General features: G+C 38.5%; 1 protein-coding gene across 2 annotated transcripts in view; it reads left to right on the top strand.

Moving 5' to 3' along the window:
* The window catches only part of SNX2 (sorting nexin 2), a 35,547-nt gene extending 11,301 nt beyond the window's left edge, over positions 1–24,246 (top strand). Inside the window, exons 3-15 of one of the 2 annotated variants that reach the window (XM_065744323.1) lie at positions 5,807–5,967; positions 6,814–6,880; positions 7,082–7,125; positions 7,225–7,366; positions 10,736–10,814; positions 14,130–14,205; positions 15,397–15,510; positions 15,737–15,830; positions 18,962–19,167; positions 19,993–20,136; positions 22,743–22,823; positions 22,931–23,002; positions 23,760–24,246. In XM_065744323.1, the coding sequence (XP_065600395.1) occupies positions 5,807–5,967; positions 6,814–6,880; positions 7,082–7,125; positions 7,225–7,366; positions 10,736–10,814; positions 14,130–14,205; positions 15,397–15,510; positions 15,737–15,830; positions 18,962–19,167; positions 19,993–20,136; positions 22,743–22,823; positions 22,931–23,002; positions 23,760–23,810 (1,331 nt within the window). In that variant the 3' untranslated portion in view covers positions 23,811–24,246. Of the gene's footprint in view, positions 1–5,803; positions 5,968–6,813; positions 6,881–7,081; positions 7,126–7,224; positions 7,367–10,735; positions 10,815–14,129; positions 14,206–15,396; positions 15,511–15,736; positions 15,831–18,961; positions 19,168–19,992; positions 20,137–22,742; positions 22,824–22,930; positions 23,003–23,759 lie in introns of both variants that reach the window. The other variant, XM_065744322.1, reaches the window with a different exon arrangement.
* Positions 24,247–25,539: the final 1,293 nt, after the last annotated feature.

Below are 25,539 nucleotides of genomic sequence, written 5' to 3'. Positions count from 1 at the left end.
GGGCCCATCTTGTTTAATATCTTTATTGATGACCTAGACGAGGGAATTGAGTGTATGCTCAGTAAGTTTGCAGATGACACAAAGCTGGGAGGATGTGTCAAACTGCCTGAGGGTAGGGAGGCCCTTCAGAGGGATTTGGATAGGCTGAACAGCTGGGCTGAGCTAAATGGGATGAGGTTCAATAAGACCAAGTGCCGGGTCCTGCACTTTGGCCACAATAACCCCATGCAATGCTATAGGCTTGGGGCAGAATGGCTTGAAGAATGTAAAGAGGAAAAGGACCTGGGGGTGTTGGTTGATGCTCGGCTCAACATGAGCCGGCAGTGTGCCCAGGTGGCTAAGAAGGCCAACAGCATCCTGGCCTGTATTAGAAATAGTGTAGGCAGCAGGAGCAGGGAGGTGATCATCCCCCTGTACTCAGCTCTGGTACGGCCGCACCTCGAGTACTGTGTTCAGTTTTGGGCCCCTCACTACAAGAAGGACATTGAGGCCCTGGAGCGTGTTCAGAGAAGGGCAACAAAACTGGTGAGGGGCCTGGAGCACAAGTCTTATGAGGAGCGGCTGAGGGAGCTGGGATTGTTCAGTCTGGAGAAGAGGAGGCTCAGAGGAGACCTTATTGCACTCTACCACTTCCTGAAGGGGGGTTGTGGTGAGGAGGGGGTAGGTCTCTTCTCCCTGATAAGTAATGACAGGACAAGAGGGAATGGCCACAAGTTGCGCCGGGGAAGATTTAGATTAGACCTGAGGAAGCATTTCTTTTCTGAAAGAGTGGTCAGGCACTGGAATGGCCTGCCTAGGGAGGTGGTTGAGGCACCATCCCTAGCGCTGTTCAAGAAGCGTTTAGATGAGGTGCTAAAGGACTTAATTTAGTAGTTGGGTAGAGATAGTGATAGGAGGATGGTTGGACTAGATGATCTTATAGGTCCTTTCCAACCTTATGAACTTATGAACTTATGAACTTATAATTTAACATACCTTTTTTCTCTCAGTAATTTCCTCCAGGAAAACAGGAAAGAAGGGTGCATAGGCAACACCTTAAAAGATTTGTTTGTGCTCAGACAAGGTGGACTCTCAAAAGATCAGAACTAATGGCATGAGTGAAGTCTGCTCACCAATTGTAATCATAAAGCTGCAAGTTGGTGGTCTTGCATTTCCAGCCACATCGTCTCTTAGTGAAGCAGCATAGCTTCAGCCATTGCTGAACAGGAGTAGGGGGCTTGTCAAGGTCAGATTTCAGGTGGTAATCACCCTAGATTAGTTAGTACTAACATGTGCATAACAGTCTGAGAAGGAGGAGTGGTAGAGAAGAAGTGAGCTGTTGTTTAATCTTAAAGCAGTTACGGTTTGGTGCTTTGAATTCAGTCTGTCTTCATAGTCTCATTATCACATTAACAGGAATGTTTTATCAACTGATTATAGAGTGTTATGAATTACTTCATGATCTGTATTATAAGCCTATCTAAAATTTGAGGGTACAGAAAGGTGTTCATTGGTGGTTAATAGTTTTATTCCCAAACTTTTGTGCAGGTATCTAGTTGGTGATAGAAAAAGGGAAAATTGGAATTCAGTAGCTCTTTCTGTATATGTGTGTTTGCATGAGTGCATATGTTGATAACTACTTCACAGAAGTATATACGTTTGTATGAATTCTTATGTATGTTGAATGCTGCTTGGCAATAAATTACATTACTCTGTTCCATATTGAAATGTTGTTCTTCTACCATCTCACTTATTTTCCAGCTGTGTCAGCATGACTTCCCATCTTATATGTGGTTTTGAATCAAACTTTTTTGTTGTGCTAAGATCCAGTATCCTTCCTGTGGCATTTGAGTGTAGGAAGCCTAAGTAGTATTCTCCAACGGTTCTTAAAGATTTAACTAGGGAAGAAAGAAACAATGGAAAACAATGATAGGACAGCAGGCTTTTTCAAAGAAATGTTTTACATTATCTTTAGTGATATTAAAACATAAGACAATCCTTGTGCTTAATATTAGTTTCAAAATAACCTGAAATTAGAAGAATGTTGCCAGGAGGTCAAGCAAGGTCATCCTTCCCCTTTGTTCAACACCAGTGAGCCCACACCTGGAGTGGTGAGCTCAGTTCTGGGCATCCCAGTACAAGGGATACGTGGAAAGTGTCATTAACACGATCAGACTAGGGAACAGAGGCTGAAAGAGATAGACTTTGCTGACTGGAGAAGAGAATAATAGAATCATTTAGGTTGGAAAGATCAAGTCCAACTGTCACCTAACACTACCAGTCTGCTGACCCATGTCCCTAGGCACCACACCTACACCTCTCATAAATACTTACAGTAATCATGGCTTCGCCTCTTCTGTGGGCAGCCTGTTCCAATGCCTGACCACCCTTTGTGAAGAAATTCTTCCTGAGATCCAATTGAAACTTACCCTTCTGCAACTTGAAGTCGTTTCCTTTCATCTTATCACTTGTCACCCGCAAGAAGAGTCTGGCACCCACCTCACTACAACCACTTTCATGTGGTTGAAGAGAGTGATGAGATCTCCCATGAGCCTCTTTTTATTCCATCTCCTTCAGCTGTTCACTATGCCTTGTTTTGTAATCCCTTCACCAGTTTGTTTTTTTTTTTTCCCTGAATGCATTCCAACAACTCCATATTCCTCTTGTAATGAAGGGTCTAAAACCAAGCAGTACTCAAGGTGCAATTTCACTAGGTAGTGAATTTCACTAGTACATGGAGACAGTCACCTCCTAGCCCTGCTGACAGCACTATTTCTGATACAAGCTAGGATGCTATTGGCATCACAGAAAATCAGGTTAGTCAGGCAGCACCTGCCTTTCATAAATCTGTACTGAGTATATCTGACCACCTGGTTGTCCTTTATGTTGTGTTTGACGGCACTCAAGATGATCTGTTCCATGAACTTTCCTGGCACTTAAGTCAGACTGGCAGACCTACAATACCCAAGCTTTCACAGAACTGCAGGAGTTGGAAGGGACCTCCATAGATGATCTAGTCCAATCCTTCTGCCAAAGTAGGTCCCTAGCCCAGGTTGCACAGGTAGGCATCCAGCAGGGTCTCCAACATCTCCAGAGGAGACTCCACCATCTCTTGGTGCAGCCTGTGCCAGTGTTCTGTCACCCTCACTGTGAAGAAGTTCTTGAGCGTATTTTTGCAGAACTTCCCATGCTTCAGTTTGTGGCCATTTCGCCTCATCCTATCACCACACACTGCTGAGAAGAGTTCAGCCTCATAACTTTGCCTCCTACTCCTTAGATATTTATAGACATGGATCAGATCCCCTCTGAGTCTTCTTTTTCCAAGGCTGAACAGACCCAGGTCTCTCAGCCTTTCCTCATAAGGGAGGTGCTCTACATCCTTTATCATCTTTGTAGCCCTCCACTGGACTCTTTCAAGGAGATCCCTGTCTTTTTTGTACCAGGGAGCCCAGAACTGGACACAGTATTCCAGATGAAGCCTCACCAAAGCAGATTAGAGAGAGAAGATCACCTTCCTTGTCCTGCTGCACACACTCTTCTTAATGCACCCCTGAAAGATCCTCCTTCCTGCTCTTCTCTAGATGCGTATTGCATTTGCCAGTCTCCAGTGACCTGTGAACTCCCCAGAACAACGATTAATTATTGAAAGGCTGATGAGCATACTCAGAGGACCTCATCCAGGTGTACAAATACCTGATAGGAGGAATTGAAGCAGATCAGACTTAGCATTTGTGCCCTCTGAGAAGACAAGATGTAAGTGGAAGAATGGGGGATATTATTTAAACATAAGGGAAAACATTTTAATTTTTTAATTTAATTGAATTGGTAAAACAGTGGTATGGGTTGTCTAGAAAGAAAATGGAATATCCATCCTTCAGGATGTTCAGAACCCAACTGTACATGGTGCAGAGCAGTCTACTGTTGCTGACATTACTTGAGCAGTGGAGTTAGGCTGGACAATGTTCAGAGGTCCTTTCTGACTTCAGCAGTTCTGTGACATACTCCGAAACAAAGTGATGACAGCAAATTTTGTTTGCCTTGAACCAGAGTGAGCATCTGCTTCAAACAGGCTAAGGCATTATGACTTTGAAGTTTGTTTTTAATTTGAGTTCTGACATCAAACAAAAGTTTAGGCATGTGGACATTTTCATCCCAGAAACAGAGAAGTATGATTTTGAGCATTTATGAAGCAGTGTTATATAAGAACGGGAAATAGAACTGACTAGCAGAAGTAAATGGTAGCAAGGATAAAGATGGGTGGCTTTGTTTTATTGATTATGAAAGACCATAATATTACTTTTTTGTAGTAATAAATGTTATCCTTCATTTAATGCTGTTTCCAGTTTTGCCAACACTGCTTAGTAGATTAAAGGCTATTCTGGAAAATCAAGTGATGCTGTGGATGACAAAAAGGAGACTTTTTTTTTTAACACGTAACAGTTTCACAAATTTTAGGGTAGATCTGATCTTTAAAGTTTTTTTTTTTCTTAACCCTTGAAAAATAATTTGTAATAAGAATAAGAACTGATGGTGATAAAGATTTTTCAGCAGTGCATGGCAGGGGGAGATGACCACAAACTGAGGAAGTTTTGCACAAGTTTTGCACAACTTCCAGACGGAGCAGTGGCACAGCTGCACAGAGAGGTGGTGGAGTCTCCTCTGGAGACATTCCGGACCCACCTGGACGCCTGCCTGTGCAACCTGGGCTAGGGAGCTGCTGTGGCAGGGAGGGTGGGCTGGATGATCTCTAGAGGCCCCTTCCAGCCCCTACAATTCTGTGATTCGGTAATATTTATATGTACCAGGCTTTAAAGAATGGAAGGAATGTAACTTAGTTTCTTTTGAAAATTGAGCTGTTACGTAGACAAAAACTACAAGAACAGCTCTTTCCAAATCTGCATAATAAACTTTTGGAACTATGTATGACTCTGAGTGGAAATGCATTAATGCCTTAAGCCACACTTGGTAAAGTGGTTGGAACTGTCTGTGGAAAGTCTAGTTTGTAATACATCTTGAAATCAGTTGTGGAGTCAGCTTCTGTATCAGATGTTGGTTTTGTGGTCAGTATTATCTTTTGAGGAACTCAGTTTCTTGCAAATGCACATTCAGCAAGAGCCACAGCATTAATCACTTAAACTAGAACAGGAAGTTCTCTGCAGACCGAAAGAGGATAGTTTGCCACTGGTAAAAACCAACTAATTAAGGATTTGTAGAGCAGAAGCTTAGATCCTCTTTAAATGTAAATGAACTGAACATATTCTGAGATAAGTGTTTTGCTTCTAATTTTAAGTTCCAAAGTTGTAGAAAGTAAAAATTGTCTTACCGGTCAGAATTCTTCATCTGCTAAAAAGTACTTGTGTTTTTTAGGTTCTAGGCTTTGGGGAGAAAGGCTGCATTGTGGTTGTGTGACTTACATTAAAAGCATACTTCTTTGCTTGATTTGCTTGATTATCAGCTTACATGATTAACTTAGTTGTTCAGGGTACAAAACCAAAGAAGAATATTCTTAAGGACAGAAAAAAGTTAATTCTCTTTCACAGTATCTCTAACAGAAATAAATTGCTCAAACTTCTATGAATACTCTAAAAGACTATTTATCTGACTGTATAAAAAGAGAAATACAATATTAAGTGTACTGTAGCCTAATATAAATTATTCATGTAGTTTTACTACGTATTTAAAGAAATCACCAGTACCAGTAGCTGCTACTTACAGATGATCCTACTAGACTCGTACATTGTCACTTTACTGTCTGTGTGTTTGTTATCTTCATGATGGGCAACTATCTCGGCTATACAAAAACTAACTCAAATTCTTTATCTAGAAGCTACCGAAGAAGTTTCATTGGACAGTCCAGAGAGGGATCCAGTACTTTCACCAGAGCCTACTCCTGCAATCACTCCTGTAACACCTACTGCATTAGTAGCTCCTAGAATGGAATCAAAAAGTGTAACAGCCCCTGCAAGTTTTGATAGATCAAGAGAAGAGGTATCCAATAAACATAGAAATTATGGAAATATCTTGTTTGGGCTTTGAAGGTTGTGGATTATTTTGTTGTTGTTTTTTTCTGTTCATTTTGTTTGAAATAATAATTCCTAAATATTATTTCCCAGGATTATCATTTGGTTAGGGGAAACGTATATGTGTATGGTTATATTTTTGGCACTTAAGGTTTGACATGAGTTTGACTCTTTAAAAAATACCATGGTAATTCCTTAGCTGACTATACTGGAGATCTATAGAGTAAGAACTAACACACTGCATTCCTGCATGTTAGACATTGTAAAAGTGGGTGTAGGAGCAAGCCTTGGGCTTTATGTGGGAGAAATGTTAATGATGTATAATATCTCTTTTTAACTTGGATTTATGAAGTAGTTGTTAATGGGGAGAGGGGCAGTTGTTAGCATTATCCTCTGTACTAACAAACAGCTAAGACTGATCATGATTTAAATATTGCTATTTACATTTTGTGTTCCATTCACAGTCAGGGAATTGGCAAATGCTATTCATTCTACAGTATTCTTTTACTAGACAGTGCCAGTGTGAAATGGGTTTGTAAACAAGACTTGCTTCTGACTTAAAAACTCCTCCTTCCCCAGAATCTCTGAGATGGCATTTTATTCTTATTTTCTTCCTCCTCTGCCCTGACACACTGTCCTTTCTGCCATGATTCCTCAGGTTTCTGTTTTATCAAACTTACATACAATTGCATAAAAATTCTGCATGATTTGAGCCTAGACAAGTATACTCTTACTCCTACTTTCACTATTCCCTTATTTTTTTAGCCATACATAATATGAATGCATATTGACTTGCTAAATATTCTTTTCCTAGATTGAAGAGGAAGCAAATGGAGATTTGTTTGATATAGAAATCAATGTGTCAGACCCAGAGAAAGTTGGTAAGTTTCTTCAGACTAGTAAGTCAGGGGATAGACGGACCTGTTAGACACCATTCTGAGACTTCAGCATTATTTCTTACTCATTGATTTTTTGGCAGCTTTTAGTATTTAAATGGAAATACATGTAATATATATTTTGGAACAAAAAGTATCTGGAAGGATTAAACTATTTTAAATTAAACTGTTTTAATTTTCTTGCAGGAGATGGCATGAACGCTTATATGGCATACAGAGTAACAACAAAGGTAACTAGTGCAACAAGTATTTGCAGGTCCCTTTATGTCATAACTAAGTAAATGCGTCAGCAAGTCATCACTAAAATTATTGTTGTTGTTTTTTTTAAGACATCCATTTCTATGTTTCACCAAAGTGAGTTCTCTGTTAAAAGAAGATTCAGTGATTTTCTTGGCTTGCACAGCAAGTTAGCAACGAAGTACATGCATATTGGTTACATTGTGCCTCCAGCTCCAGAAAAAAGTATTGTAGGTAAGTCTAGTTTCTGTGCCCTCGAACCTGTGTGTGCATGTCTTTTAATTCCTGTAGTACAGATGAAACATTTTAATACTTGCTGTACTCCTAAAGTGATTACTGTTCTGTGCAGTGCAGATATTTCTTCCTTATCAAGTATTCCAAATTACCATGTATTCTTCCTGTTCTCAATTTTTCTAAAGTTAGGATTAAGTTGAAGGGATATGTTATGGCCTCTACCTTACTCAGATCAGTGTTGGTAATAAGAAGGACATTTGTCTTAATGCGTGGTGTTCTGTTTCTTATCTACTAGTCTTTCTTTGCTGTTGCCCCTCAAGAGCTGATTAGTCTGTCAAAACAAAGATGTTAAAGGAAGGTTTATTTTTAACTGGCGTTGTTATCAGTTGCTCACAGTACACAGAGCTTCATACATACTTCACCTCTCTATACTTCAGTTTGTTTCTTCTAATCATTGTGAATGATGGAATGCTCAGTTAATTCTTCAAAGTTCTATTTTTAAAATATTTTTTGAGTTGTTAGTCTTACTGAATGCCTTGAAGGATAAGATTTTTGCTCCATCAGTTAGGGAACATCGTTTATGTGCTGAAGCTAGTTAAGTTTTTTAGCTGTAAGTAGGAGAAGATCTTTGGAGATAACTAAATGTTTAAAATAAGAAATCTGTGGGAATCTAGTGGCTTTACCATGTAAATAAATTACTGGGCACTAGAGTGCTATTTGGTCTGTAAGGAGTGGCAAGACTTTTCTTTTTTTACATTTATTTCATCTGTAAAGCTGATCAGAGCAGCAGCTTTTCATTAAAGTAGGGCCTGACTTTCTTAAGATACAGATAAGTTGGGAAGACTGTCAGAGTCTGTAGGTTGTTTTCAGAAGGGCATGCATGTAATCAAATGTGAACTGCCTGCCATTCAGTGCAAGTTTGCTGTTTAGCTCTATCAAAAAATATATAGTCTAAATCTGGAGAAGTGAAAGGATTCTGGTTTAAGATGAGGCTGAGTGTCAGTAAAAACATCTAGAAGATGGTAAATGAGTTTACATTACACATTTATTTTAAGATTTACTATGAAACGTTCTATCTCCAGTTTTACATGATGAATGTTGCACAAAATCCTTAGTCTTTTCATTATGTTACACTAGTTATAGGGCTTGGAGTTCTAAGTTAAAATAAATTATTGTTGTTTTATCATTTGTTTATTTGGTGGGGGTTGGGAGGGACCTGTGTTTGAGACAGTTCACAAACGCAAATGGTGAATTACCAAATATCCTGTGAAACAACAGAATAAAACAGAGTCATTGGTGGGCTAAAGTTTAGCATTCACGTATGCTGCCTCACTTACATATCTGTTTTGAAAGATCATAGTTTTTAAAGAAAAACAAGTGGGAGAGAAACAGTTTTGGAAACTGCTGAACTGTCAGGTCAAAGAGTACATTTTTAAATTTTCATTTTTCTACTCAGAACCTAAAGATTGGAAAGTGCAGAAGTAATAGGAGCATAAAATAACTCTCCAGTGTTTTAGCAAATATGAATGATTTTGAATGTTCAGTGTTTCATGGTGTTTTTGATAGCATTTGGGTTTCTGAGTCCTCTGAGTATGGATCTTGAGCATGAAAAATACTGACATCAACCACATTTCTACTTCTTTCTTGCTGAAGCTGAATATATTTCATATACCACAATACATCAGCAACACCACAGTTGTGGTTCTCTGGCCTCTGTTGACTTCAGCAGAGGAAGTGGTATAAAGCTGTGTCTGTTTTATTTTGACTATTCTTTCAGTCTGTAGCTTTTCAGAATTTTCATAAATACTATCTGGTTTCCATTAGTTCATAAGTTCATAAGTTCATAAGGTTGGAAAGGACCTATAAGATCATCTAGTCCAACCATCCTCCTATCACTATCTCTACCCAACTACTAAATTAAGTCCTTTAGCACCTCATCTAAACGCTTCTTGAACAGCGCTAGGGATGGTGCCTCAACCACCTCCCTAGGCAGGCCATTCCAGTGCCTGACCACTCTTTCAGAAAAGAAATGCTTCCTGAGGTCTAATCTAAATCTTCCCTGGCGCAACTTGTGGCCATTCCCTCTCGTCCTGTCATTACTTATCAGGGAGAAGAGGCCTACCCCCTCCTCACCACAACCCCCCTTCAGGAAGTGGTAGAGTGCAATAAGGTCTCCTCTGAGCCTCCTCTTCTCCAGACTAAACAATCCCAGCTCCCTCAGCCGCTCCTCATAAGACTTATGCTCCAGGCCCCTCACCAGTTTTGTTGCCCTTCTCTGAACACGCTCCAGGGCCTCAATGTCCTTCTTGTAGTGAGGGGCCCAAAACTGAACACAGTACTCGAGGTGCGGCCGTACCAGAGCTGAGTACAGGGGGATGATCACCTCCCTGCTCCTGCTGGCTACACTATTTCTAATACAGGCCAGGATGCTGTTGGCCTTCTTAGCCACCTGGGCACACTGCCGGCTCATGTTGAGCCGAGCATCAACCAACACCCCCAGGTCCTTTTCCTCTCTACATTCTTCAAGCCATTCTGCCCCAAGCCTATAGCATTGCATGGGGTTATTGTGGCCAAAGTGCAGGACCCGGCACTTGGTCATATTGAACCTCATCCCATTTTTCTCAGCCCAGCTGTTCAGCCTATCCAAATCCCTCTGAAGGGCCTCCCTACCCTCAGGCAGTTTGACACATCCTCCCAGCTTTGTGTCATCTGCAAACTTACTGAGGGTACACTCAATTCCCTCGTCTAGGTCATCAATAAAGATATTAAACAAGATGGGCCCCAAAACTGACCCTTGGGGGACACCACTCGTAACAGGACGCCAGCTGGACTTAACTCCATTAACTACTACCCTCTGGGCACGGCCCTCCAGCCAGTTCTCCACCCAGAGAAGAGTGAACCTGTCCACACCACGGGCTGCCAGTTTCCTTAGGAGTTAATTAAAAACTTCTTAGTTTTGAAACTTAGACTATATTAGAATAAAAACATTGGCTATGAAAAAGCAATTTGTAAGCCTGTAATCTGAGACTTATTTTCTTATTCTGCTTTATTAGTGTGTTTTCTTGTTTTTAACGTGACTGACCAGTAAGGCTGATAATCATTTATATTGTACTCATAAATTCTAATTCAGCTATTCTTTTTTAACTTTTTAACCACAATAATATATTGGAGGAAATTATGTATTTCACAGGACCATGGAGAAGACCATGCAGCCTGCAGTGTTTATTCTTTCTGTTCCTGTGTAGTATTTTTATTGTATTTTTTTAATAATATCTTAACTTAGATGAGCTTTATCTTCTAATCATATCAGCTATACTTATGATCTTTGTATAATAAAATAAAATTAATATGATGCCATTTTCTTCAAAGGCATGACCAAGGTTAAAGTAGGCAAGGAAGACTCTTCATCTACTGAATTTGTAGAAAAAAGAAGAGCTGCTCTTGAAAGGTAATGTATGTATCCAACACTTATTTAGCCTCTCTAACAGGGATCTGAACCATCTGTGCTTAGGTGTGTTCTGAAGACTGTATGTAGCTGCCAATTGTTGTATAAAAAGTTTGCACAGTTCCCATTAATAACTGGAAATTTAGACACATTCATATGGTGAATTATAGCTACCACCTTTCTAGCTGGTCTGTGCTTTGTTCTGAGGCTGTAGAGAGCCAGCAGTCTGAAATTTCTTCATCAGTTTGCGCAGGCATTAGCAAAATCTGTGCAGATACATTTTTGCACAACTTGAAGTCTCTGTTTGTAATAGAGATAAGTATTTTCTCCTTTTGTTTTCTCATGTGATCAATAGAACTATGATTAGGACAAGTTTAATTCACGAACTTGTATATGTGCTTCATTTAAAGTGGGTTTTTGTCATTTATTTGTTGAAGGAGTTATGCTGTTGTGCTGGTTTTAGTGGATGTTGGGGGTATGTCTTATACTGAGGAATGGACTCATCAGGACATTTGATGATGTTTTTCAGAAATACTGTGCAAATATTACCTGACAAGAGGCAACTTTCTCATTGTGCCAATTTTAGCTGGCTTTTCCTTTTAGAATCTTTAAGTGAAATCCCTGTCAAGGTGTTCAAATGTCATTTAAAAGCAGTGGTTCTGTTGCTCATTCTGTAACCTGAGGGAAATGTATTAATGTGCTGCAGAAATCCATACTGAGTAAACGTGTTTTACTTTGCTCTTTCATGATCCCAGAGATCTGTATGGAAAGCAGGAGTAATAACACCTTGTTGAGATCACTAAAATTTATCTTCTAGAGTATTGATCTTAAGTACTGCAAGTCTGCCAGATGTCCTCAGGCAACACAGTCACTTGCCTCCAATGGAAAAATTAATAACTCTCCTTGGACTATGAGTTGTTCTATAGTAAGAGATTTATAAAGAGAAATATCTTTGTTTACCATACCAGCTTATTAATTATCAGAATTTGCAAGGAAAAGTTGAGCAATCTTATCTATGAAATAGTTTCACTGCAACCCTGAGTTTCTTTAGGAAGCACTAAGGACCCAGTGACCATATCTAATAGCAGGAGAAAATACCTCATGAGTATACTCTGACTTTCAACTGAGTGTTTCATTCCAGAGCACTTCCTAAGATTCTAAGCAATCTGTGAATGTCATGGATCTGATCTGGTATTTCACAGCTGAGATTTAGGCAAAACTAACCTTTAAAAAAAGTACAAAGGACTTGTGTTCTGTCAGCATATTTTAACTGGCAATATCAGAGACTTTTTATGTGCTCATGGCCTTTTGTGCTCTCACAGTACTTTTGAAGTACTGTTTCTACAAAGCACTCATATAAATATTCAAAACTTTCTGTTAGTGTATAATATTGGAGCAATTTATGACAAACTTACAGCACTTTTTAGTGGAGTAGTACTGTTGAAATTTCACTCTTCAACCAATACTTGTTCAAACAATAGTTCTTAAATTAACCAGCAGTGCAAAAAGAAAAAGTGAGAACTGGATGAGTGGCATTAATTTAACTTCTGTGTGTATGTCAGAAGTAGTATGGGTTGAAGATCTAGCCTAGCTACCAAATGAAGAGGTCATGCCTGGAACATTATTAGCTCACTTTTTCAGGACTGTCTTTTATTCTAAAAACTGTAAGGCAGAATAAGCTATAACAAAATAAATAAATAAATGAAATCCTATGTACTCTTATATAAGAATGTTTAAAGCTGTTCATCTTTTTTCTTTTTTCTTAATTTGTTTTCCTGGCCTGTAATTTCCTGTTATTAGAACAGGGGGATTCCGTTCTATTGTTGAAAATACATAGTATTTTGACACTGTGAAACATATAGTAAGTCCCACTTAACCTGGGTTAGAAACTAGCTGCTTTGGTGTGTTATGGTATGATATACAGTGTGTTTAGCTGAATTTTATATTTTTACATTTTTTAATTTTAAAGCTCATAGCCTACATGTGTGTTAGAGGAAGTTGACAGAATGCAGAAATATGATATGAACATTCAGTAGGGAGGCAAAGGATTGAAGAGGCACGGAGCCTAGACTCTTCTCTGACACTTTATTTCTGACTTTACAAGTGTTGAGGTCCCATTAGGTAATAAGGGACAATGCTGCCTGCATTGTACCAGCTTGTTAGATGGAATTTTTCCAGTGATGTTAGACACATGGTATGGATTTGAAGGAGGGACCATTAGATGGATTAAGAACTGGTTGGCTGATGGCAGCCAAAGGACTGTGATTAACAGGGGGAAACCTGTCACAAGCAGTGTCCCTCAGGGTTCAGTCTTGGTGCCAGAGCTCTTCAAAATCTTGATCAGTGATGTAGACAAGGGTATTGAATGCACTCGCAGCAAGTTTGTGGATGACACCAAGCAGAGCAGTGCAGTCAGTACACTGGAGAAAAGGGAAGCCATGCAAAGGGACCTGGACAGGCTGGAGAAGTAGGTCTGTGTGAACCTAATGAGGTTTGACAAGGCTAGTGCAGGGTGCTGCAGATCTGCCAGGGCAGTCCCAAGTATTTATACAGACTGGGGCAAGAACTTCTGAAGAGCAGCCCTGTGGGGAAGGACTTGGGGGTCCTGGTGGAGAAGAAGTTGGACATGAGCCAGCAGTATGTGCTTGCAGCCTGGAAAGTCAACTATATTCTGGGCTGCATTAAAAAAAAGGGGTGTCCAGCAGGGAGAGGGAGGTGATTGTCCCTCTCTACTCAGCTCTTGTGAGGACCCATCTGGAGTACTGCGTCCAGGCCTGGGGGCCCCAACACAGGAAAGATTTGGAGCTCTTGAAACAGGTCCAGAGGAGGGCCACTAAGATGACTGGAGGGCTGGAGCACCTCTCCTGTGAGGAAAGGTTGAGGAAACTGGACTTGTTTAGCTTGGAGAAGAGAAGACTCTGAGAAGACCTCATTGTGGCCTTCCAATATTTGAAGGGAGCTTATAAACAGGAGGAGGAACGACTACTTAACATCCGTTGATGGTGATAGGACAAGGGGTAACGGTTTTAAACTAAGATGGGAGATTTAGGTTGGAAATTCGGAGGAAGCTTTTCACTGAGAGGGTGGTGAGGCACTGGAACGGGTTGCCCAGAGAGGCTGTGGATGCCCCATTCCTGGAGGCGTTCAAGGCAAGGCTGGACGTGGCTATGGGCAGCCTGCTCTAGTGGTTGGCAACTTTGCCCTTGGCAGGAGGGTTGAAACTCAGTTATCTTTGAGGTCCTTTTCAACCCAGGCCATTCTATGATTCTGTGATTAAATCTGTTCCGTTATCTAATATTTTAATTTTTTAAATCATAGGTATCTACAACGAACAGTAAAACACCCAACCTTGTTACAGGATCCAGATTTAAGGCAGTTCTTGGAAAATTCTGAGGTATTTTAAGTTCTTTTTATGTTCTCCTGTTTATTTTCAGATACTGTAATGTACAAATACATTCTATCTGTTGAAACCTGATCTCCTCAATTAATCTAAGGTAGAATTGGATTACACCCTTTATCATACAGTGTTAAGTGGTACAGAATATTAGAAGGATACTTAGATAATGTGGTCTGTGTGCATCTGAGAGAAGTTAGGCTTGTGGTGACCAAAAGCCTTATGCTTCACAGTGGCTTCTCAAGTTAGCTGGTCTCTGCGTTTCCAGTTGATGCTTATTCTGCACACAGTCACTATCTGTAGTTGATATTGCTGATAGTTAAGTAAGATCAGGAATTAAATTGCCTTGGAAATGGGTTTCTTGCCTCTATGAGTCTTTCATACATTTGTTGTTGTGATGATGTGCACCTGCTTGCAGTGCTGCTGGAGAAGCTAGATGTTTTGTGAATAGGAGGCTTCAGTCACCAATGCTGTCAATCTGACACTTTCCACTAAGTTAAATATACTGTTAAAGACACATGATATCTGTCTATACATGTGCATAGTGGATTTGCTGTAACACTGAATTGTCTTTTGGCTAATGTTAGTATTTTAGTTATCCTTACAGTGGATTTGCCAACGCTATTGGCAGACAAAATGTTAGATGTGAAAGGTCTGATGTAGGGGTCCACCTTCTACAGCGTATTTAGACTAGCTTGAATTATACTAATAATTACTAACCTACCCTCTAAATATCTAAGCAAATGCACAGTTCTCTCAATACTCATCAGTTAGGTGCAAAAATATGCCAGCCTTTCATGATTAGTATACAGTGCTAGTCTTGCATTATGATGGAAGTGTTTGACATAATCCCTTTCTTCTGATTCAAAGCTTTGCTTTTCCTGTAGTGGCAGCTTATTCTGTGTTGCGTGTAGGTGGCTAGTTAGGACCTTTAGCTAGTTCATAATAACTTTGGACAAGTTGGCTGATTGTTCCATTTAAATGTAAAGATGTAGAAGAAAAGTAAATAGTCTGTATTTTTAAGTTTTCCTCTGAGAATGTAAAAGTAGTAAATCCGAGAAATTAGATTCCACTATATTGAAACACATAGGACTAAAGAAAGCACTATATCCTTTTCTTTCCCCCTTGTGCCCTGTTAAACCTCCATCCTTTTAACCAGTCTGTTTGCTCTTATTTGTCATTCAATTCCAGCTGCCGAGAGCGGTTAACACCCAAGCTCTGAGTGGAGCAGGAATATTGAGGATGGTGAACAAGGCTGCCGACGCTGTCAACAAAATGACAATCAAGATGAATGAATCGGATGCAGTAAGAGCTGAATTTTCGACTTGAATAATGAGACGAATTAATGAGGCTCAACAATTGCATTTTAGGGCTGCAGAAGTAGAAAATGGGTTATTAATTTGCTTATTGGCTTGGATTCTTAGCTGTATCAGTTGACCACCCTGGCAGTACATGGATAATTTGCTTCTTTAAGCAAGAAATGTTGTTTGTAATCTAATTTGTAATGCATGGTTCTTTCATCTTTTGTCAGTGGTTTGAAGAAAAACAGCAGCAATTTGAGAATCTGGATCAGCAACTTAGAAAACTTCATGCCAGTGTTGAAGCATTAGTCTGCCACAGAAAAGGTAGTTCCTTTTTCATGTATCTACTTGAACTTTAAGTTTAGGAAATGGTGATGAAAAGAGAATTTATGTCAGAGCTCTTAAGTAATGAGTGGAGTTATACAGGAAATTTTAATGCAGTGATCTTGTAATTGTACCTTTTATCATCAACTGCTGTGGCAATTTTTATACCTGCTGTTAATTTTAACTTTCTCTAGAATACCAACCATCATTTCTGTTGAACTTGGAAGATCCTATATTGACTTAGTGTAGGGCTTTTTTTTCTTTTCTTGCAGAGGTCTAATAACATACCTAGCGAGTGATTCTACTGCAGTAGACATCTGTAAATGTATCCCTAGATCTCATGGCAAGAGTAATTTCTTTCTGAGCAAAAAGTTACTCCATAAATCCATTTAAACATGTTGTGGTTCATTACTGCTCTGCTAAACGAGTTTAAACTCTTAAATAGGAATTTTCTATTACTCATTTGATCCACATGACACATCATCAAACTACTGTTAAGGTAAACTTTTCTGAGAACACATTCTAAGAATATCAACTTTGGGTTTACTTGTATTAGGGAGAAGTATGGCCTGCAAGTTCACAAGTTTATGTTTTGATCACCTGTGTAGTTGATTTGTCAAAGACTGCTTTCCATTAATCAAAAACAAAACAACAACAAAACCACTTTGATTTGCAGCACAAGGCCATAAATATGCCTTTTGAAGTTACTGTACCATGTTAAAATTTTGGATTATGTTTCAACTCTGTGCAGAATCACAGAATTGTAGGGGTTGGAAGGGACCTCCAGAGATCATCTAGTTCCACCCCCCTGCCAAAGCAGCTCCCTAGCCCAGATTGCACAGGTTGGCATCCAGGCGGATCTTGAATGTCTCCAGAGAAGGAGACTCTACCACCTGTCTGTGCAGCTGTGCCAGTGCTCCAGCACTATGAAGAAGTTCCCATGCACATTTGTGCAGAACTTCTTTCTATCTGTTCTGGCACCTCAATGTCCTTTCTGTATTGAGGTGCCCAAAACTGAACACAGTACTCAAGGTGGGACCTCACTAGTGCTGAGCACAGTGGGAGAATTACTTCCATAGTTCTGCTCATCACACCATTCCTGATACAGGCCAGGATGCCACTGGTCTTCTTGGCCACCTGGGAACAGTGTGGGCTCATATTCAGCCCACTGTCCATTGGCAAACCAAGGTCCCTTTCCATCAGGCAGCCAAAATGAAGTACCCAACACTTAGTCCTATTATAACTCATAGAATTTACCTTAGCCCATCAATCCAGTCTATCCAGGCCTCTCTGTAGTGCCCTTCTTCCCTCCAGCAAATAAACACTCCCTCCCGATTTGGTGTCATCTGCATACTTACTGAGGGTGCTCTCGATCCCCTCATCAAGGTCACAGAATCACAGAATTGTTGGGGTTGGAAGGGACCTCTAGAGATCATCTAGTCCAACCCCCCTGTCAAAGCTGACTCCCTAGCCCAGGTTACACAGGTAGGCATCCAGGGAGATCTTGAATGTCTCCAGAGGAGTCTTCACAGCCTCTCTGTGCAGCCTGTGTCAGTGCTCTGTCACTCTTACTTTGAAGAAGTTCTTATGCACACTTGTGCAAAACTTCCTTTGCTTCAGTTTGTGGCTATTTCCCCTCATCCTATCTCCACACACCACTGAGAAGAGTTCAGCCTCATAACTTTGCTTCCCTCTCCTTAGATATTTATAGACATAGATAAGTCCCCTCTGAGTCTTCTTTTTTCAAGGCTGAACAGACCAAGTCTCTCAGCCTCTCTTCATAAGGTGCTCCAGGCCCTTTATCATCTTTATAGCCAATAAGTACAGGCCTCCAACTGGTCTCTGCGCCACCGATCGCAACTCTCTGAGCTCTGCCAGTCACCCAGTTCTCAACCCACCTCATTGTCCACTCATCTATTCTACACTTCCTCAACTTTGTTACAAGGATGCTGTGGGAGACAGTGTTTTTTTGACCATGATTTCAGCCTTGCTGAAATCAGGGTAGACTCCATCCACTGTTCTTCCCCCATCTACCCTGCCAGTAACGACATCATAGAAGACCACCAGGTTGGTCGAGCATGACCTCCCCCTGGCGAACTCATGCTGATTACTCCTGATATCTCTCTTCGCTTCACAGAAGTACACAAAGTTGCTTCTTCATTATACTACCATGAATTATTCTCTCTAGTGTAAACAACACAAAGAATCTTTGGGCAGATGTCCTTAAGCTTAAATAGTATTTTAAGAAGTAATTCAGATGGAAAATGAACATGTTTTTTTCTGCTAATTTGACATCTACTTGTAGATTTGAGGAAGTGTTTGTTTTATTGTAAAGAGATTATTTAAATCATGAGTATTACATATCTGAAGGTGTTCTTTCTTCTGCAAACATTTCTATTGTTCTAAGGAGTCTACAAAAGCAGCAGGGTTGCAAACAAGCTTGCACTTCCCATTCATACGTAATTTGGATAAAAACGTGTATATTCAAAGGTCCTTTATAGGAGTTCACTTTGTACAAGATGACTTGCATGGGATTTGATGAGACAATTGCCTTAGTATTTATTAAATAAGATTAAAACTTCAGCTTCATAGATACCAGCCAGCCATGCTGGTATATGTTGTAGGGTTTTGTTTGTTTTTTGTTTTTTGTTTCCTGTGAAATATGTCAAAACACAGCACTGTGTTACGTTATGCACAGTTATAAGAAATGTCAATAGGACACAACTTACATTTGTGGGGTGGTATTATTGTGAAATACGTAAGTGTTTCCATCTCTCAGTACTGCTGTAGAGCAGCTGAAGTTGATTTGAAGTTGCTCTCCAGGTGACTTTGCTTTGGTTCTGTAGGCTTGTACTTTTCCTGAACTACACATATCTCCTGACAGAGATGGTAACAGGGTCAGCAAAACATTTACTGGTGGAGAATTCTGTGCACTATGTTCTCTTAATATGGTTTCATTGTGAATTCCTTGTGTATTAAATGATGAGCCTTAGCAAATACATTTTCTATATTTCATTTGGTAAAATTAGCATTGTGTTACAGCAGAGTCTCTACTATGTTGATCTCCACTGCAAAGTAACATAAAAAAAAAAAGTATCTACATGATACTGATTGTTACTCCTGCTTTTCAGAACTTTCAGCCAACACAGCTGCCTTTGCTAAAAGTGCTGCCATGTTAGGTAACTCTGAGGACCACACTGCTCTATCTAGGGCTTTGTCTCAGCTTGCAGAAGTTGAAGAGAAGATAGATCAATTGCATCAAGAACAAGCTTTTGCTGATTTCTACATGTTCTCAGAGCTGCTTGGTGATTATATTCGTCTCATTGCTGCAGTAAAAGTGAGTACTGGCAGAAAAAGAACTAAGTTTGTGTTTAAAGTCACAATCCTCAACTTCTACATTCCAGGTAATTGAATGTTTGTATGTATGTATATGCACATTTTTTACACAGTTGAGACAAAGCTTTTGTCTTTAATTCAGTAAAATTAATGGATTTGTGATCAGTAATTCCATTGATAAAAATGGGGATGAATTTATAGGATGTAAAAAAAAGTAAATGGTGATTATCTACTTTAAGCCGTACAAATTGTGTGTGGGTTTTGAGCATACTATATACTATTAAGTCTAAACAAGAATATGATTTGGCAACATTTGTTGTATAGCAGAAAGCCTCCATAAATGTGGAACAAGTACAGATTTTGGATCTGCATGTTGTTAAAGAAAGTATTGGATTTTGTTGTCAGTCATACTGTACAGTATAATGAGTTTTTGACATGGAAAGAGTTGTCTTGAGAATTTTTATCCAGAATTACCTGTGAACTTGTCAAAATGTTTTTTTTTTTCCATTTCTTTCCCCTCCCTTTCTCCATTTCCACCCCCTGTGGCTGCTTTGGTAGTGTTCTGTTGGAATGAGGAACACAATATACCATGGGACACTGTCTATTCTGAACAGGCTTCTTGAATGCCCTCTGTTACTTACAGATGTATTCTATATATATACAGATGTATTCATACAGCTGTGCAAGTGAAATGCAAGTAGATGTGGTAGACAAAGTGAAGATTGAGTATAACTGTTTTAATTATATTCAGAAATACATTTTTCTACAAGAAATCCAAATACCTCCAAAAATTCTAGTTCTTTAATAAATGTCTTCATCTTTACAGGGTGTGTTTGATCACCGAATGAAATGCTGGCAGAAATGGCAAGATGCTCAGGTCACTTTACAAAAAAAACGTGAAACTGAAGCAAAGCTCCAGCTTGCCAACAAACCTGACAAGTTGCAGCAAGCTAAAGATGAGATAAAAGAGGTAATGTTACCAACATTATTGTGGAGATTAGTCTTTCTGCTTTGACTCATTCATTCCGCATCAATGCACTACTTTATACCATTTTTATTTAAGAATTGCTTACTCATTTGCTGTCTGCCATATTTACTGAAATTGTTGAAATTTATTTTAAAAACGTGTGCAATTGCTACACATTGTAAGATCTGTAAGGCAGTTGAATACTGTCTCTACAGAGTCTGGGAAATGGGAGGAGGGGAAAAAGGATAAGTTGAATTGCATTTATGTTTTAACAGATGACTTGAATAGGCACAGGAGCATCTTCACTAAGATGCTAAAATTTCATACAAAAAAAGACACAAAAAACTACTGGAGAACTGTTCCCATGTTTTGCTTTATTGTGCAGCCTATATCTATATATAGGCTATATAACCTATATATATACCCATATATATATATGTATGTATGTATATATGGTGTGATTTCAGTAAAAATAAGTCTTACATGTTGAAGTGTCATAATTTATACACTTTTTCTATCATGCTTCACTAAGGAAATTGAAGAGGTAGGACAACTTAATTATTCAACATTAATGCATTCTGATTATGCACCAGCATTCTCTCATTAAATAATGGGAGAAGATTAGATTTCAAACCCTGTTATGCAATTATTTTGTTTGGCTTCCTCATTGGTCACTAATCACAAGCTGCTTTGTTCTTTCTAAACTTCAGTGTATTTTGCATATGGTGTTGAGGTTTCTCATTAACTTAGCTTTCTTTAAAAAAGCCCTTGTTTACTAGCAAAACTTAGTGTGAGTCTTACGTGACCACATTTTTTCTGGTTGGTACTCTTGATGTCATTCATCTGTTCATAGTATAAGTGATGTCATTCCTTGGCCAAAATTGTCTTGAATATTGAGAATAGTAAGAAATAGCCAGTGATCCTTTCTCAGTCCCAGCATGAAAAGAATTATGTTGTTCCTGAAGGATGTATTTTTCCTATTTACTGTATGGGTAGATTGTTAGTATGTTGTTAGTAAACCCTCAGTTTGAATATGCGAATGGAAAGATTGCTGCCTTTAAAATAAATTCAGAGTTGCTGAATTCTGTAGTAATGGTTCTTCTGGACCATTATGGAAAACCACACAGCTTAGACTTCATTAACTCAGTTGTTCTAAAAATACCATTATTGAAAAGGGAAAATTCCTACTTGTCCGAAACTGTAACATGATAGATCATCATTCAGTGATAATTTTTGTAAAAGATGGTATCTGGGCATGGTAAAAACCAGGATAGGGGTCTATACAGAGTCTGATGTTGAAGTCTCCCACAACTCTAGTTGCAGTGGTAGTTCAGAACAGACTGTCTACCCTGTGCTTGTCTGAGCTTTGCATTGTTTCAGTTATTAGATAACTCTTGAGGTTGTATTTCCATGAAGCAAATCCAGTTACGACTTAATATGTGGCTTCATAAATGTGTGGCTGAACATGAGTTTCTGAATAAATGTAAACTAAAAATATAAATGTCCAGATACTTATTGGGACAGGTTCATCTCATAACGCAGCAGTAACTTGATAATGCAGTGCAGGATCCATTGACAGGAATGTGTTGCTTCCTAACTACCTTTTTCTGAAGAAGGTAACTGTTACTTGGATATGTTAGCTTCTGTGTTGCAGTTTGTATGTTGAGACAGACACAGTTGCATTTGAAATAGCAGTTAACTTGTGTCTGCAGTGTCAGGCAGCTGTTAAGGTATGTCACAGTGTATTTTTACAGACTATATAAATTAAGATATAAATAGGTATGTAAAAGGAGATGCAAAAGAAAGTTTACTAGTTACAAAGTAATGTAGATGATGATGATCTTACTGTGTAGTTAGATGTCTTTTCCTACAAACTACAGACAAATATAACCTACTGTCATGTAGTACTGTTGTGTAAATGTCACTCTGACATTATGACAAAAGCCCGAAGCAACACTGTTTTCTCTTAATTTTTCTTTGAAGCTCTTTTTGCCCACAATAGCTTTTTTACTCCTCCTGTCTCTTCAGTCATCTCCGAAGAAGAGACCGTGTGCTTCGGCCTGAGCAGCATGCATTCTAACTGGAAAACCAAAAAACTTAGTATTGAGCTTGTCATCTCTGACAGAGTGATAAGTATATATATAACCATAGGCAGAGATAAAGATTTAATCATTTATTCTGTTGTTAGGAAAGTATAGGAAACTGACTTCTGATACTCTTCTACATTCGATCAGATAGGCAGTCACAGAAAACTTACAGATTTAGGTTCCTGTTATAGCAGTATCTGCAAAGTAATGTCTAATAAAGCTGTAGAGATCCTTTTCCTTTGCTAAAGAATCTCTACAAGATTTTATTAAGCACTTCTAAGTAATGATATTGAGATGCTTTTGTCATCCATAAGTATTATTATGCTAGAGATACCATTGTTTAATCTGATGTCATCCTGTCCCATCAGTTGTTACTTGGAAGTTGTTATTTGTCAAAAGGATGAATAGGTTCATTTCCTTTTCATTTCAGAATTACTGTTGTTAACATACTAGAAAGTTCATATACTGATAGACTGAGTGGGAAACACAAAGTCTCATCTCTGCATGTCTTTCCTTTACCAGTGGGAGACAAAAGTTCAGCAAGGGGAAAAAGATTTTGAACAGATCTCCAAAACGATTCGCAAGGAAGTGGGAAGATTTGAGGCATGTATAATTTTGTCTAAGTAAATGATAGTTTTACTTCAGATAATATTGATGTTCAAAGTAAAATTGGTGAAGAGGTTAATATGCCATAATTTATTTATTAACAGAAGGAACGAGTGAAAGACTTTAAAACTGTTATTATCAAGTACTTAGAGTCATTAGTGCAAACACAACAGCAGGTAAGAAAAATTTTAAGTTTTTTACAAGTTAATACACAATATGTTATTTACCAGGTTAGTTACAAAACACAATCTTTGAACTACTTTCAGTAGTACTGTACTGGAGAAAGCAGTGATTGCAGTTTCCCAGCTATTACTGTGCTTCCTTGCACAGCTCCATCTGACAGAAGCAAGGGAGAAGCTCCCATAGGGGAAGGAAGGTGTGGGGAGGGTCTTGAGTTTCAGAAGAACAGACAAGTAATGCTTACTTGGAATAAATTGTGCTAAATATGTATTTAGACTTACTGAAGAGATTTGAGTAACGAAATGTTTATTGCTTTTTTAAAGAGTTTAATAACTTACTGAATATTTTAAAGCACTTTTCAGTGACTCAGAAACGGACTTTGTTCCCAAAAGAGTATCTGGAGTCTTTCTGTTTTCACTCTGGTGCTGTAGCATTTCAGCCTTGATTTCAATTCCAAACAACAGCAGCAAAGTGATACATGTTAGAGGTTAAAGTAGCAAATTAACCTTGCAAACCCATTCCCTGTATGTGTATTCTGTAGTAATGTGCTCAGTGTGTAATAATTACTGCTAACTAGATTTATATATTTATCAATCGTATTTTTTCTTGCATCATGTAATAATGTGAGTGGATAATATTCAGCATGTGTTATTACTTCATCTAGAGGGGACAAGTTTAATACAAGAGAAGGAGGGTATATTTGTTTTCCAGCATTTAGCTCTGTGGTGATTCTTTTCTTTTTTCCCCTTTAAGCTAATAAAATACTGGGAGGCATTCCTACCTGAAGCCAAAGCCATTGCTTAAAAAGAAGAATATTCCAAATAACAAGACACTCTGTATGTTTCTCCTGGATAAAATTAAACTCCACAGTGAAATCACTTTAAATCATCAAAATAAACCACTATATATTTTATGAATAATATGTGGCTTTTTTTATATACTACAGCATTTTATTAACAAGCTGCATGTCCTGACCCTCATTGAAGTGGACTGTGGCATGATGTTCTGCAATACATTGCTGAATTGAACACTATTGTGTCTTAATACTTGCACTAAAAGGTGCACTGCAAGTCCAGAAAGCTGGTACTTTTGTTCTTTATGATACAGTGTTCTGTAGTTCATTTAACTGATCTTTGTGAAACAATTTAATTGCTTTGATTAATGTTCACTTAAACATTCCTGTAAAAATCATGTTTTTGTGATTACAGTAATAAAGGGGATATACATTGTGAAACATTAAGCTCTGCCTTTGTGTTTGATATTTCTTAGAAATAATATTAATTTCAAAGACTGAAACAACATCAAATAAAGGATTCTGAATATGGCAATAAAGATCCACAGATATCTGTTTGTAGTAAACTCTTTTCTACTTCTGATTCTCTTTTTTTTTTTATAGGTATTCTTTTCACCTGAAGTTACCATTGTGTTAATACTCATAGTCAAAAGACATATACAGTGTCATACAAAGTTTCTGAAGGACTGTGATTACTTGCATGGTCCTACTGGACTGGTACATTTCAGCATTCTAAACCTTGTCTTCTGTGGTCTCAGAAGAAAAAGCTTGCAAAAACTGTGGTAATCAAGGGAGAAAGAAAAGTCAGTCATTCAGTGTAGCTTGTAGATAGTTGTAAGGGCTAGCATTCACTTTGAGTAGAAAATGCATTTGCAGGAACTAATCATATCTTCTGTGAAATACTAGGACAGTTAAATATTCTTCTGTGGTGCACAATGTTAATGTAGGATGTGCTGCTTTGTCCAGTGTTACTTTAGTTATATACTGAACTCATCAATGGAGTGTATTAATGTTAACCATTTTAAAACAATATAACATGTAAGAGAAACTGCTCCTTTCAGCTAATCATAAGTCTGCAGGACAAGCCTGTGAATTTGTATTGATGGTCAAGCATGAAGAAATAGCAAATGTTAATTCTGAACAGAGTGGAAAATTAAAATCAGTTGTAATGTCATACTCTGATTTACAGAACAAAGTTTGTGTAAACTTCCAAGAATACTGTATTTTCTGTCTAGAATTCTGCAGATTCAAAATTTCTGGAAATTTTCAAGGAGACTTGTGTGGAGTCAAAGTTATTTGAGAACACATCAAGCCTTTATCAAATATCTTAAAATGCTGTAATGATAGTACTATAAGCTTATCACAGCCGATGCATCAGTGCTACTCATTTAGCTACTCTTCAAAATCTCAAGTATGCAGTAAATTTATGGTGAAAAAAATGAACTAGGCATAACTCTACCATGTGTTTAGCTTGTAGGGTGTTCATGAGAATTCACCAGCTGCACATTAAACTTAATCCAATAAGAGTGAAGGTGGGTACTGCTAGAGTTAGACTTGAATCAGTCATGCAAATGTTCAAATGGATAAAACATAAATTAGTGATCTTTTTTTCATTAAGTGCTTTCCCCAGCTTTCTTAGAACTTTTGTTTTGCTTAAATCAGAATTAGGTAACGAATTCAGGATCCAGTTTCTTTTCAGTAGGAAAATGAGAAATGACCTTCACACAAGTCTTCTAGTAG

Source organism: Cyrtonyx montezumae, unplaced genomic scaffold (genome assembly GCF_038088225.1).
Source record: "Cyrtonyx montezumae isolate F1298 unplaced genomic scaffold, pur_monq_1.0 scaffold_30, whole genome shotgun sequence".
Lineage (NCBI taxonomy): Eukaryota > Metazoa > Chordata > Aves > Galliformes > Odontophoridae > Cyrtonyx > Cyrtonyx montezumae.
Note: the sequence above shows the minus strand (reverse complement) of the source record. Positions and strands in the feature narration are given on the sequence as shown.